General features: G+C 36.5%; 1 protein-coding gene across 36 annotated transcripts in view; it reads left to right on the top strand.

Moving 5' to 3' along the window:
• The window catches only part of CCDC7 (coiled-coil domain containing 7), a 293,096-nt gene that overhangs the window by 39,045 nt on the left and 239,212 nt on the right, over positions 1-14,839 (top strand). For all 36 annotated transcript variants that reach the window (XR_007475369.1, XR_007475372.1, XR_007475373.1 and 33 more), the window contains 2 exons: positions 2,758-2,819; positions 3,909-3,965. Coding sequence is in view for 27 of the 36 variants with exons in the window: in XM_049705547.1 (XP_049561504.1) it covers positions 2,758-2,819; positions 3,909-3,965 (119 nt within the window). In the remaining 9 variants the exon portion in view is untranslated. The remainder of the gene's footprint in view (positions 1-2,757; positions 2,820-3,908; positions 3,966-14,839) is intronic.

Below are 14,839 nucleotides of genomic sequence, written 5' to 3' on the forward strand. Positions count from 1 at the left end.
CATGGCTCACGGGCCCAGCCGCTCCGCGGCATGTGGGATCTTCCCGGACCGGGGCACAAACCCGTGTCCCCTGCATCGGCAGGCAGACTCTCAACCACTGCACCACCAGGAAGGCCCTCCAGTCCTTTTTAAAGTTTCCTTTTTAACGTTTTTTTGATACTAGAAAAAAAATGGTGTGCATGTGTGTGTGTATGTAATTTATATTCTTCAGGCATATACTGTCTTGTTCTTGGTGGTAATACTAAAAATATGAAGAACCAGGATAATATGGGCACCAACTTATTAGAATAAATATTAGCAGTGAAGCAGGGTTCTGTATACCATTTGTTGTGCTGAAGATTACTCCTTTAGGTGCTGGATCCTGGGAAGGTCAAGGGGTGAGGGCAGTTGGCAGACACTTGATTGGCTATTTACCCATTTACCATGGGGCAGAGCTATTTACCGATTGGATCAGGAGAATTTCAGTGTTACTGTCGTACCAGTATATGAATATCTGTATGAGTATCAGACCTTTTCTCCCTTAGCAAGAAGTCAGCCTGAACAGAATTCATATTTTGAGATGTCTCACTTAGTAGATCTGAGTTATAATCTTTATAAACTTCATAATCTGCCCAGTTCTTTCCAGTTCATTCCGCTAAACTTCTTCGGTACTTTCTACCCCTTTCATTGTTGTATCTTAAAAACTATTTTTTAAACATGCTTTTGTTTACATTATTGGCAAGCAGTCAGGCAACCCCAAAGTGGCAGCACAGTGGCAGCTATGAGATTGGCTTGTCATACTTCCAAATATTAGGCTGGTACGGAGACAGTGGGCACAAATGGTGTTGAATTACTTATACAGACAGCAAGAACAAGGTCAGCATGGTGTCAGCTCCCTGTGTTCCTAGTTCCACAGGACGACACAGAGCAGCAGGGACCAGATGACAGGCCACACAAGCGATTTGTTGCTCTGCCATGAAGGAGCAAAATGTAAACTACATCCATGCAGCTTTATAGTTTTTTTTAAATTATTTTTTATTGGAGTAGAGTTGATTTACAATGTTGTGTTAGTTTCTGCTGTATGCAGCTTTATAGTCTTAATAGAGGGCTTCAACTGGGCTGTAAAGAAGAGAGGGGTAGAAAGCTCTGTGCTCAACTGAAATTAGGGAGACAGATGAGAAGTGAGCTTGTGATAGTCTTCCACAAGACAGGAATGGAAAACTGCCTCATGGAGACTCTTCACCAGGCTTATCTTCTCTTTCTGCAGCAGAAATTTCAGGGCATTCTACTATGATTTGGGTCTGACTGCTGTCAAGCCTTTGTGGATCTGTGTAATGTTGATAGAGTGCCATGGTAGAGCTCTTCCCTTATAGCATTGATTCTCAAATGGGGGATACTTTGTGCCCCAGAGGACACTTGTATGTAGACATTTTGGTTGTCACAACTAGGAGTGGGAGAATGCTACTGGCACTAGGTAGAGGTCAGAGATGCTGCATTGTAAAATGCACAGGACAGTCTCCCACAACAAAGAATTATCCAGTCTAAAATGTTGGTAGTGCCAGGGTTGAGAAACCCGTCCTACAGTGATCTCTTCCTTTGTTACTTCTTTCTTGTCCCCTATTGTTTGGCATCAAATAATATACCTAATAATTTTATTATGAATTAATAATTAGTTACCAATTTAACTTAATAAGCTATTAATTTAATCATTCACGTGTAAGTTTTCCTGTCAAGACTGTCACTTCCTCAAGATCAGAACCAGTCATGCACATCTACATATTTCCTATCACATGTAATAAACAGTAAATAAATGTGAGTAATTTTTATGAATACCTGAATTAAATCAACTCCAAGTCATTTGTTCCCCTATCCCTAACCATATCTAGTATACTAACTTATCCAAGTAAAACTTTACATTTATAAACAACCTTTTTTTTTGCATTAAACATACACAAAACCCTTTTATTTTACAGTGTTAAAATAGAAAGTACCCATAATTAGGATGGGCTACTATTTATTATGCAGTTACTTTATTGATCTCTCCATCTGTCAATGACTAGACTTAAAGGAATGAAGGCAGTGATACTTGAGTTGGCTTCAGTGGGAGCTGCATAATAGAGCCTTGGTTCAGAGGTTCAGATATATTAACCTGAGCTATCTATTGTGAGGCGTGAAATTAATTTCAGGCCATATATTAATATTAATACCTGAAATTTACATGTCTGATATGTGCTAGGTATTTTCCTAGTAACTTTACATGTGTTCTTTGGTCCTTACAACTATAATACTTTATGAAATAAGTACTCTAATACCCCAATTTTGATAGATGAAGAAACTGAGGCTCAGGTTAAGTGACTTACCCAAGGCCACATATTTAGTAAGTGGGTAATTTACAGCAGGTTTTGAGCCAAGCAATTTGACTCTAAAACTTGTGCTCTTAACAATTGATTACACCATTAATAATATATTGGTAAAAAGAAATCTCATGGTTCTACCAAATACAGTTTTATTATTTTTGTTTATGTTGTTGTTGGTATACCTAATTATGTTCATGGAATACACAGAATTCATAGAATTACATAGTTTGACTTTTTTACTTGTTTTCTTGCTACTAGATAATTTACCTTAATGTCTGTGAATAAAGGTTAAAGAACATGTTAAATTTTATTTTACAAACTGCATATGTCTAGAGAGCATATATTCTAGTTCTTAAGTGTAATTTAAATGCTTAATCTTTGATAATAAATAAGTATGTTTTATTTATTGAAATCTTAACAGGGATAGTGAAATTCCACCAGAAGAAGTGCAAACTTATGAAACTGTACTGCAGAAAATTGAAGGTGATAATATTTTATACAAGTCCAGCCTTTATAGGGTTTCCTAAATGCACCAACATTTTGAGACTTAAAGTTTAAAAATTTATAGCCATAAAAATTATACAATGATAAATTCAAAGATATTCAATAGCAGTTGATATTTTCAATAAAAGTTCTTATTATGTTCCAGATTCTGGGAGTGTATAAAATGAATAACACTTGGTTATTACCCTCAAAATCCACAACATAGTAAGGATACAAGCACATTATGTATCATTTTAATATAGTGTAATGCATGATAAAGGTATGTGTAATTTGCAGTGAGTCCATAGAAAGCCAGCTTGTTCAACCTGAGGGAGTTATTTAGGTTTTATGCAACCTTGAAGGATGAATAGGACTTTGTCAAGTGAAGATAGGAGATATTTGGTACTCTAAGAAGAGGGTATAGCATGAGAAACAGTATAAATAGGGAAATACCACTGGAATGGTTATAAAGTGTGAAGTAATAGGTAGGGGTAAGATAAGAAAGAGCCTAGGCAGAGGGATTAAATGCTTTAGGAATACTTTCTTTTTTCCCCCATATATAATAGGGAATCATTGAAGATTATTTCTAGGGAAGTGACATGTTGAATTTTACTTTAGAGAGATTATTCTGGCCACATTAAGAAGCTAGATTTGGAGATTGAGAGTAGGAGATGGAAGTTACTGCTGTACCTTAAATGTGTGATAAGTGCCTATATTAGAGCACAAATAAAGAGAGGAAAAGGGGAATATTTGAGAAATATTTACTGGATAAAATTGGCAAAACATGGTGATTGGATATGAAAGGAAGGGAGATTAGATGATGGTAACATTAGCTAGGAGAATATAAGAGGAAAAACAAGTTTTGTTGAGAAAATGATGAGTTCATATCACTCAGTTGTTACACACATTTTTTTAGATGTTACACTTTGTTGCCTGATTCGGAAGGTCTACAGTTGTAGACAGCTCAGTTGTTTTTCTTAAAATTTTTGTTCTCTTGAATGAGTTATTAAAATAAAAACTATAAAATTTAAACTCAGTTAATAAATATAATTCATATTGAAACTCATGACAAATTCCCTGTTATTTCAGAATTCATAAAAACACACTCAACTGAAGAAATTACAGGTGTTTCTGCGACTGAGCCACGTAAGTTTCCACTCATTAAGCATCTTTGTATTAATAACTTCTGTTGAGTGTATTAATTTCTATAATTTTCTATAATTTAAAGTAATAATTATGAAGTTACAACATAAATTCCCTGGAGTTTGGAGCCATACAGTTGAGCTGGCGATCAAGCAAATACTGAAATTCCTAGTTAGCTACTTGCTACCAAAAACAGACTCATTTTTAAAGAGTAACATGTTATTACTAGGAATGGAGGATTTTTTATTGTGATGAGAATATGCTACAAAAATGTTTCAGAGGTGGTAGGCCTTTGAGGTGGAGCAGTGATAAATTTAAGAGGTCATTTGCACGTCTTGTTACTATGAATTATAGATTATCTCATATATACTGGTGGTTTGACCGCAGCTGAGTACCTATCAGTTCGTGAATATAAAGAGCTGCTAGAACTCAAACTTCTAGAATTCAAACTTCTGACTACTTGTCAACAGAAAGGAGAAACTACCTTGCTTATGTCTTAATACTGGAGAGAATTTTGAAACAATCATATAATGTATACTGTGGAATATATTTTTAGAAGTAGAAAATAAGATTTGGTTGAAAAAAGTTGATGGAAATCCTTCCCTCTTTCAAATTCAGCTTTAAACCCTAACGTTGCCATGTTTAAATGAAGGGTAGCTATACAGTCTACATTACTCCCAAAACCTATAGAGGCTTCTGATCTGAGGCAGCCCTGCCTGACTAGGTGGGGTAGAAAGGTGTCTAGAGCTTTGGAGTAGATAGTAAAAGCCTCTCTCTGCATCAAGGGGAACCCTCTGCACATGTGTGCAGCTCTGTCTCCCTCAATCTGTGCAGCTGTCTTCCGTCTAATACTGTGCCCTGTGAATTCTAGCTGCTTTGGCCTCCCCAGGCTCTAAACTTTGTCTCTGAACTCATGGAAACCAGTAAACTTTGTCTGGGTTTCCCTTCCTTATGCTGTGGCCTGGAAACTCCAGGCAGTAAGCGGGGGTCATCATAGAGCCATCCTTTGTTTTCCTTCTGTGAGGAATTACTGCATTGCACCTTCTATTTTCCAGTGTCTGAATATTGCTGTTTTATATATTTTGTCCAGTTTTTAATTGGTTTAAAGTGAAAAGGTAACTCTGGTCCCTGATGAGCCATCATGGACAAAAACAGAAGTCTCTGTGCCCACTTGTAGGCCAGTGGAACATATTGTCCAATCACAAAACCAAGTTCTAAAATAATAAAGTATAATAGTAGAAATTTTACTCATATTTTTTAAGGGAAGCAGAGGACAGGGTTACATTGTACAATGTGGAGAAAACCCTTTTGCAAATTCCTCAGTTTCTTTTCCCATGGCAGCTGTCTCAGTCCCTGGGCTCCACTGGTATATGTCTACTCTTTCTCAGTACTGCCTGTTCACTTGTATACTCTTTTTCTCTTAAAAGTACCCTTTTTCATCTTCTCCAGTGAAATTTATTCTGTTCTTCCCTTCTCATTCCCTAAATTCTATTAGATTCCATAGCCTAATCAATAAGACAAAAGCTACTTTTGAATTTCATTCTGTTTTTTGTACTATCATTTAATCTTGATGTTCATTTCATAATTAATGAACTCTTGTTTTAGAGAAGTTTTAGGTTTATAGAAAAATTGAGCAGAACGTACAGAGTTTCCACATACCCATTTTCCACCCCACTCCTCACACAAAATTTCCTCTTATTAAATTTTGCATTAGCGTGGTACATTGGCTAAAACTGATAAACCAGTATTTATACATTATTATTAACTAAAGTCCATAGTTTACATTGGGTTCAATCTTTGTGTCATACAGTTCTATGGATTGTGACAAATGCATAATGTCATGTATTCACCATTACAGTATCATACAGAATAGTTTCACTGCCCTGAAAATCCCATGTTCTCCCTATTCATCTCTCCCTCCATCCACTGAATCCCTGGTAACCACTAATCTTTTTGTTGTCTCTAGAATATTGCCTTTTCGAGAATATCATATATTTGAAATTATGCAGTCGTTCTTTTACTTAGCAATACGCATTTAATGTCTCTCCATGTCTTTTTATGCTTTTATAGCTCATTTATTTTTATTGTTGAATAGTAATCTGTTATATGGATGTACCATAGTTTATCTATTCATCTGTTGAAAGACATCTATGTTGCTTCGAAGTTTTTGCAATTATGAATAAAGCTACTATAAACAAAGGTGTTTCTACAGACAGAAGTTTTTCAGTTCATTTGGGTAGATACTAAGGAGTACAATTGCTAGATCATATAGTAAAAGTATGTTTAGTTTTGTAAGTAATTGCCAAGCTGTCCTTCACAGGGACTGTATCATTTTGCATTTTTACTAGAAACGAGCATGAGAATTTCTGGTGCTCTACATCTTTGTCAGCATTTGATGTCAGAATTTTGGATTTAAGACATTCTAAAAGGTGCATAGTGTTATATCATTTTTTAAATTAAATTTTATCTCATTGTTTTAATTTGTGATTCCCTAATGATATATAATGTTGAGCATCCTCTCATATGTTTATTTGCCATCTGTATATCTTTGGTGAGGTATTTGTTCAGATCTTTTACCTATTTTTAAATGGGGGGATCATTTGCTTCCTTATTGTTGAGTTTTAAAAGTTTTTTGTATATCTTTGACACAAGTTCTTCATCAGATATGTGTTTTGCAAAGATGTTTTTCTCAGTCTGTGGTTTATATTTTCATTCTCTTAACGGTGTCTTTTGCAGAGCAGAAGTTTTGAATTTTAATGAAGTTGAACTTTTCTTTCGTGGATTGTGCTTTTGTTGTTGTGCCTAAAAGTCATCTTCAAACCCAATGTAACCTGGACTTTTTCCTATGTTATTTTCTAGAAATTTCATAGTTTTGCCTCTTATATTTAAATCTATGATCCATTTTGAATTGAGTCTGTGTCTAAATTAATTTTTCTTGCATGTGAATGTACAGTTTTTCTAGCACTATTTGTTAAAAAGACTAACCTTTCTCCATTGAATTGCCTTTGTTTCTTTGCCAAAAATCAGTTGACTGTATTTGTGTGGGCCTATTTCTGGGATCTCTGTTATGTTCCATTGATCTGTTTTTCTGTTCTTTGCCAATACCATACTGTCTTGATTACTGTAACTTTTTTTATTTTTAAAGCTGTGGTTTTCTTCCTTTTTTTTTTTTTGAAGATGTTGGGGGTAGGAGTTTTTTAATTAATTAATTTATTTTTGCTCTGTTGGGTCTTTGTTTCTGTGAGAGGGCTTTCTCTAGTTGTGGCAAGCGGGGGCCACTCTTCATCGCAGTGCATGGGCCTCTCACTATCGCGGCCTCTCGTTGCGGAGCACAGGCTCCAGACGCACAGGCTCAGTAGTTGTGGCTCACGGGCCTAGTTGCTCCGCGGCATGTGGGATCCTCCCAGACCAGGGCTCGAACCCGTGTCCCCTGCATTAGCAGGCAGATTCTCAACCACGGCGCCACCAGGGAAGCCCCTGATTACTGTAACTTTATAGTAAGTTTTTGAAGTTGGATAGTGTCACTCCTCCAACTTTGTTCTTCAGTATTGTATTCTATTCTTTGGATCTGTTGCCTTTTCATTTAAAGTTTAGAATCAATTTGTTGATACACTCAAAATCACTTGCTGGGTTTTTGTTGTTGTTGTTGTTTTTGTTTTTCCATGCTGTGTGGCATAGGGGATCTTAGTTCCCCAACCAGGGATCGAACCTGCACCCCCTGCAGTGGAAGCCTGGAGTCTTAACCACGGTCCGTCAGGCAAGTCCACTCCCTTTTTTTTTTTTTTTTGCTTGCTGGGTTTTTGATTGGGATTGCATTGAATCTACAGATCAAATTGATGAGAACTGATGTCTTAACAGTAATGAGTCTTCCTATCCATGGATATGGAATATCTCTCCATTTATGTGTATCTTCTTTGATTTTTTTCATGAGATAGTTTTTTTCTTAATATATATCCTGTACATATTTATTTAGATTAATACCTAAGTATTGAGTTTTTTGGTACTAATGTAAATGGTGTGTTTATAATTTCAAATTCTACTTGTTTATTGTTGGTATATAAGAAAGGAATTGCAATTTACTTCTGTATATTACTCTTGTATGCTGTAATCTTTCTGTAATCACTTACTCATTGCAGATTTTTGGTGATTCTTTGGGAATCACCGTTTTTATACAGGCAGTCATGCCATCTGTGAAAAAAGACAACTTTACTTCTTCCTTCTCAAACTTTATACTTTTTCTTTTCTTTTCTTGTATTATTGCATTAGCTAGGACTTCTAGCATGATGTTGAGTAGGAGTGGTGAGAAGGAACATCCTTGTCTTATTCCTGATCTAGGGGGAAAGCATTTAGTATCTTACCATTAAGTATGGTGTTAGCTGTAGGTCACAGACTTAGAAAACAAACTTATGGTTACCAAAGAGAAAAGGTGGGGGGAGGGATAAATTAGGAGGTTGGGATTAATATATATATACTACTATATATAATATAATCAACAAGGACCTAGTGTACAGCACAGTGAACTCTACTCAATACTCTGTAATAACCTTTATGGAAAAAAATCTGAAAAATAATAGGTATATGTATAACTAAATCACTTTGCTGTATACCTGAAACTAACACAACATTGTAAATCAACTATACTCCAATATAAAATAAAAATGTTAAAAAAGTATGGTGTTAGCTGTAGGTATTTTGTTTGATTTTCTTTATCAAGTTGAGGATGTTTTATTCTGTTTCTAGTTTGCAAAGAGTTTCATGAATGGGTAATAGATTTTGTCATATGCTTTTTCTGTATCTTTTGAAATGATCATATGGACTATTGATATGATAGGTATATTAGCTGATTTTCAAATATTGACCCAGCCTTGTATAGTTGGGATAAATTTCACTTGGTTGTGGTGTATAATTTGTCCCATACCTTGTCAGATTAAATTTGCTAATATTTTGTTGGGGTTTTTGCATCTGTGTTCATGAGAGATATTGGTGTGTGGTTATCCTTGTTTGGTAATGTCTTTGTCTTGTTTTAGTATTAGAGTAATACTGGCCTCATAAAATGAGTTAGGAAATGTTTTTCTGCTTCTGTCATCTGAAATAGATTGTAGATAACTGGTATAGTTTTTCCTATAGGTTTGGTAGAATTTGCCAGTGCAGTTATCTGATCCTGGTGCTTTCTGTTTTGTAAGGATATCAAATTATTGATCCAGTTTATATAAGATATATATTCTATTAAGAATATCTTTTTCTCCTTGTGTGAGTTTTGGTAAATTGTGTCTTTCAAGGAATTGGTCCCTTTCATCTAAATTATCAAATTTGTTGGCATAAGTTTTTCATAATCTTTTTTATTATTTTTTGATGTCCATGGGATCTGTTGTGATGTCCCCTCTTTCATTTCTGATGTTAGTAATTTGTGTCATATCTCTTTTTTCTTAGTTAGCTTACTCATTTTCTTGATTTTTTTCAAAGAATCAGCTTTTGGTTTAATTGATTTTCTGTAATTTCCTGTTTTCATTGATATCTGCTCTTATTTTTATTTCTTTTCTTCTGCTTACTTCAGATTTAATTTGGTCTTTTTTTCCTAGTTTCCGAAGGCAGAAGCTTAGATTATTGATTTAAGATCTTCCTTCTGTTGTGATGTATTCATTAAATGCTATAAATTTCCCTTTTACTGCATTTCACAAAATTTGATGTTACATTTTCATTTTAATTTAGTTCAAAATGTATTTTAGTTTCTCTGAGACTTCTTTGTCATATGCGCTATTTAGTAGTATGTTACCTAATCTCCAAAATATTTTCATGTTGTCTTTCTGGTACTGATTTTTTTTTTCCTGGGACCTAACTATATATTGTCTGCAACTTTAAATATAAAGTTAATAATAAATAATAATAAAGATAATGGTAACATTTACCGAAAGAAAGCAGGAGTACCTATATTAATTTGAACAGAGCAGACTTTGGAGCAAAAAAAATTTATTAAGAATAAATAGGGGTGTTTAATGCTAAATGAGTCAGTTCTGCAACAAGACACAGTAGTCTTCAATGTGTATGTGCCTAACAACAGAGTGTCAAAATAAGTGAGGCAAAAACTGATCGACTGCAAGGAGATATATATGAACCCACTATTATAACTGGAGACTTCAACACCATTCTATCAGAAGTAGACAGATGCAGCAGGCAGAAAATTGGTAAGGACTTAGTGAATTCAACAACACCATCATTCAGCTGGATAAAATAGACCTCTATAGACTACTTCATGCAACAAGAACAGAATATACATTATTCTCAAGCTCACATGGTACATACACCAAAATAGATCATATTCCAGGCTATAAAATACACCTTAACAAATTAAAAAATAGAAATCATATAATGTCTGCCTTCAGACCCCAAAACAATTAAATTAAAAATCAGTACCAGAATGGGAATTCCCTGATGGTCCAGTGGGTAGGACTGCATGCTTTCACTGCTGAGGCCACAGGTTCAATCCCTGGTCAGGGAACTAAGATCCCTCAGGCTGTGTGGTGTGGCCAGAAAAAAAAAGTCTGACAACAGTAAGTGTTGACAAGGATATGTAACTGTGAGTGAGGTATACATCGGCACAATCACTTTGAAAAATAGCTTTTCTTTATCTAATTAAGTTGTGGATGTGCATACCTTTAAACTCTTTTTCTTTTTAACAGCTTTACTGAGATATTATTCACATACAACATTGTACAAGTTTAAGGTGTTTATCATAACAATTTGATACACATATATATTGTGAAGTGCTTAACCAAAATAAGGTTTTTTACATACCCTTTATCTAACATAATTACCATTTTGTTGTTGGCATTGTTATGGAGAGAATATTAAAGCTCTGCTCCCATAGCAGCTTTCAAGTATACAATACAGTATTAACTGTAGTCACCATGCTGTGACCTTAGGTCCCTGGAACTTAATCATCTTATAACTGAAAGTACTCTTTGACCAATATTTCCCAATTTTCTCCACCCCACAGCTACTGGCAATCACCATTATGCTCTCTGTTTCTGTCATTTCAGTGTTTTTAGAGTCTACATATAAGGAAATTATACAGTATTTGTCTTTCTCTGTCTGACTTATTTAACTAAGCATAATTCCCTCAAGGTCCATCCATGTTGTTGCAAATGGCAAGACTTCCTCTTTAATGGCTGAATAATATTCCACCGTGTGTGTGTGTGTGTATGTGTGTGTGTGTGTGTGTGTGTGTGTGTGTGTATTTATCCATTCACTTGTCTGTGGACATTTGGGTTGTTTCCATGTCTTTGCTATTATAAATAATGCTGCAGTCAGAGTTCCTTGGTGGTCCAGTGGTTAGGACTCATGGCCTGGGTTCAATCCCTGGTTGAGAAACTAGGATCCCACAAGCCATGCAGTGTGGCCAAAAAAATGCTGCAATGGACACAGGAGAGCAGATGTTGCTTTGAGATAGTGATTTCATCTTCTTTGGATACATACCCAGAAGTGAGATTGCTGGATCATATAGTAGTTTTATTTTTAATTTTTCAAGGAACCTCCATACTGTTTTCCATAGTGGCAGTACCAGTTCACATCCCCACCAGTGGTGCATCAGGGTTCCCCCTTCTCCACATCCTCATCACCATTTGTTATCTCTTGTCTGTTAGATAATAGCCGTTCTAACAGGTATGAGGTGATATCTCATTGGGTTTTCATTTGCATTTCTCTGATGATCTGTGTAGCTGAGTACCTTTTCACGTACCTGTTGGCTATTTGTATGCTTTCTTTGGAAAAATGTCTATTCAAGTTCTCTGCTCATTTTTTAATCAGATTATTATTTTTTTGCTATGGAGTTTTATGAGTTCTTTATGTAGTTTGGATATTAACCCCTTATCAGATATATGGTTTACAGATATTTTCTCCCATTCGGAAGGCTGCCTTGTCAATTTGTTGATGGTTTCCTTTTCTGTGCAGAAGCTTTTTAGTATGAAGTAGTTTCACTTTTTAAAATATATATATATTTCATTCTATTCTTCAGCTTGAAAAGTTGTTTGATTCTTTTTTATGTTTTCTATCTCTTTGTTGAACTTCTCAGTTGTTCTTGTATTATTTTCCTAATATCATTAAATTGTTTTTTTGTGATCTCCTAGCTCTCTGAGCATATTCAGAACAATTATTTTGAATTCTTTGTTGGGCGCTTCCTGTATCTTCATTTCTTTGGGACCAGTTACTGGAGGCTTAATGTATTCCTTTGTTGGAGTCATGTCTCCCGGATTTGTTGTGATCCCTGTGTCCTTGCGTAGGCACCTGCACATTTGAAGAAGCAGTCATCTCTTCCTGACTCTATGGAGTGACTTCAGTAAGGAAGGATTTCCAACCACAGGTGGGGGAGTGCCCAAGTACGCCATCACCCCACATGTAGTGCTGTGGGTGCCAGGTGTGGGGACATGTGGTGGGATTGCTGGGGGGATTGTGACGCACTTGCTCAGGCCATTGTAGTCCATAGCACTGACAACCGTGTGGTCCTTGGTATGTGTCTTGGGGGTCTTCAGAGGCTTCACAGGCTGTTGGGGTCCTCAGCATTGTCTGCAGGTACAGCAGCAAGGAACCAGGGCAGGCAGTGGGAGTGGCCAGAGCTGGTGGTATGCACACGCTCAGTTGTGAGGGCCAGCCGCAAGTGCCTGTGTAGCGGCAGTGGCCAGGTGCAAACACACACATTGTGGCGGGGGCCAGGACAGGCAGCAAGGGCTGGAGTCAACTATGGGCACACGGGCAGCTCAGGAGTCCTGGTAGTCAGTGTGCACCACTGTGGCTTTTGGGTCTCACTACAGGCATACAGCAGTGGAGGCTGGTGATAGGCCACGGGTGTGCAGGTGCACAGTTGGAGGGGCTAGCTGCAAGTGACTACAGTGGTGCAGGTCGGTGACAGAAGACAGGGCCTGATCTGGGCCCACAAGCAGCTATGGGGATCTGGCTGTTGGTGCTCTCCTGTGGCTGCACAGTCTCCTGATGGGTATGCATAGGGCAGTGGTGATTGATGACGAGCTGGGCTGGGAGCATGCAGGTGTACAGCTGGAGCGGCTTAGCCCTGTGTAAGCACGTGATGGTCTACATGAGCCACAGAGGTTTAGGCTGGTGTCTCACACTCACTCAGCCACGGAGGCTTGGGCTGGCTGCTGGCATGGTTCCTGGGCTGCAGTGATGGTGGTGGTTGGGGCAGGGGAGTAGGGAGGGACTCAGGCAGCTGGCAGCAGCTGTGGGGTGAAAGCTGGTGTGTTCTGCGGGGGTCTGCAGTGGCTGTGCTGGCCATTGGTTTCTTCAGCCGTAAAAGCTGCTGGGCTCCTCAGTGGAGCAGCTCACTGGGAACTGTTGATTGTTAATCTGTTAAACTGTCAATTGTTGATCTTTGTTGGGGGACAGAGGCTAGGGTCTCCTACTCTGCTGTCTTAGTGATGTCATGTCCTTAAACTCTTGGACTGTTTTCATACCAGTTTTGTTTGTAATAGTCCCCAAATTGGAGATCTCAAATATCTGTGACGAGTAGAATGGATAAGTAAGTTGTGGTCTATTCATACATTGGAAAAGCATATCATAATGAATATGTTTGAAATCTAGCTGCTGATAACATCATTCATCTTACAAACATATTATTGACTGAATGAAGTCCTAAATATGTAGAGTATTTTCATTTATGATAAGTTAAAAGCCAGGAAAACTTAACTCTGTTCATTAAGGATACTAACAAGGGTAGAAAAGATACAAAGATGAGAAAAAAAGGATAGTAGGCACCTGTAGGGTGAGGGGAAGGGTTATGAATGGGGTGGGCCACATAGAGAGCTTCTAGGATATTGGCAATCCCAGGTGCCTAATTGTTGACCTTGAGTGGTGGTTGTGTGGATGTTTGCTTTGTAATTATTCATTAAACTATCAATATATTTTTATTTATGTTTTGGTACGTATAATATAGCTCATGATTATAAAATACAAATGAATATTAAGAGAATTTATTTATATTGGGACTTTTAAAGAATGAAGCAAAGCCTAGAAACTATAGAACAAAAAAATCAATAGATTTGGTTAAGTATAAAAATTCTGTACATTAGAAAATATCAGTAAGTATATAATTAATAGTAGACTGTTAACTGTATTACACACTATATGCTAGTATTAATTGGCCCCTACAAATGAGTAGTAAAAAGGCAGACAACTCAGGAGAAAAATGGACAAACATATGAACAGGCATGTTACGGAAGAAGAAATAAAAATGTCCAAAATATATGAAATGATGCTTGACCTAACTAGTATCAGGGAAATGCAAATTAATGCATGAATGTATAAGAGGCTTAATGGCCATATAGTATTCCATTTTATGGTTATGCCATAATTTATTTACTGTTCTTCTGTTGATGTTCATATAGATGATTTCTATTTCCATAAACAGTACTACTGTTAACATATTTGTAAGAGTAAAAACATAGTAACAATGTGCATTTTTAGGACTGGCTGAATGAATTACAGTACATTCATAGCAATGGAGTGCTGTGTAGCTTTTAGAAAGAATAAGATAATTTCATATAAAATGCTTAGAAACATTTTCCTTGATATTTAAAATGATAAAACAAGATAAAAACACTATATGTACATTTTATCCCATTTTTATAATCATTCTATATAACATGCATTCTAGGTGCTGACTGTCTCATATATTTTCCCAAGAGGAAAAACCTGTCCATTGATAAATAATATGCATGCATTATTAATATTTTTTACTTACTAATAAAATACTGAAGCTTTATTATAATAGAGAAAAGAGGTCCTTCTCCCTCCACAATACACAGCAAACAACTGGATCTCCCTTTACCATTTTGGCTTCTTCAGAATGACTATATAAGCCACTTTGTTAA

The sequence above is a fragment of the Orcinus orca genome, chromosome 2 (genome assembly GCF_937001465.1).
Source record: "Orcinus orca chromosome 2, mOrcOrc1.1, whole genome shotgun sequence".
Taxonomy (NCBI): Eukaryota; Metazoa; Chordata; class Mammalia; order Artiodactyla; family Delphinidae; genus Orcinus; species Orcinus orca.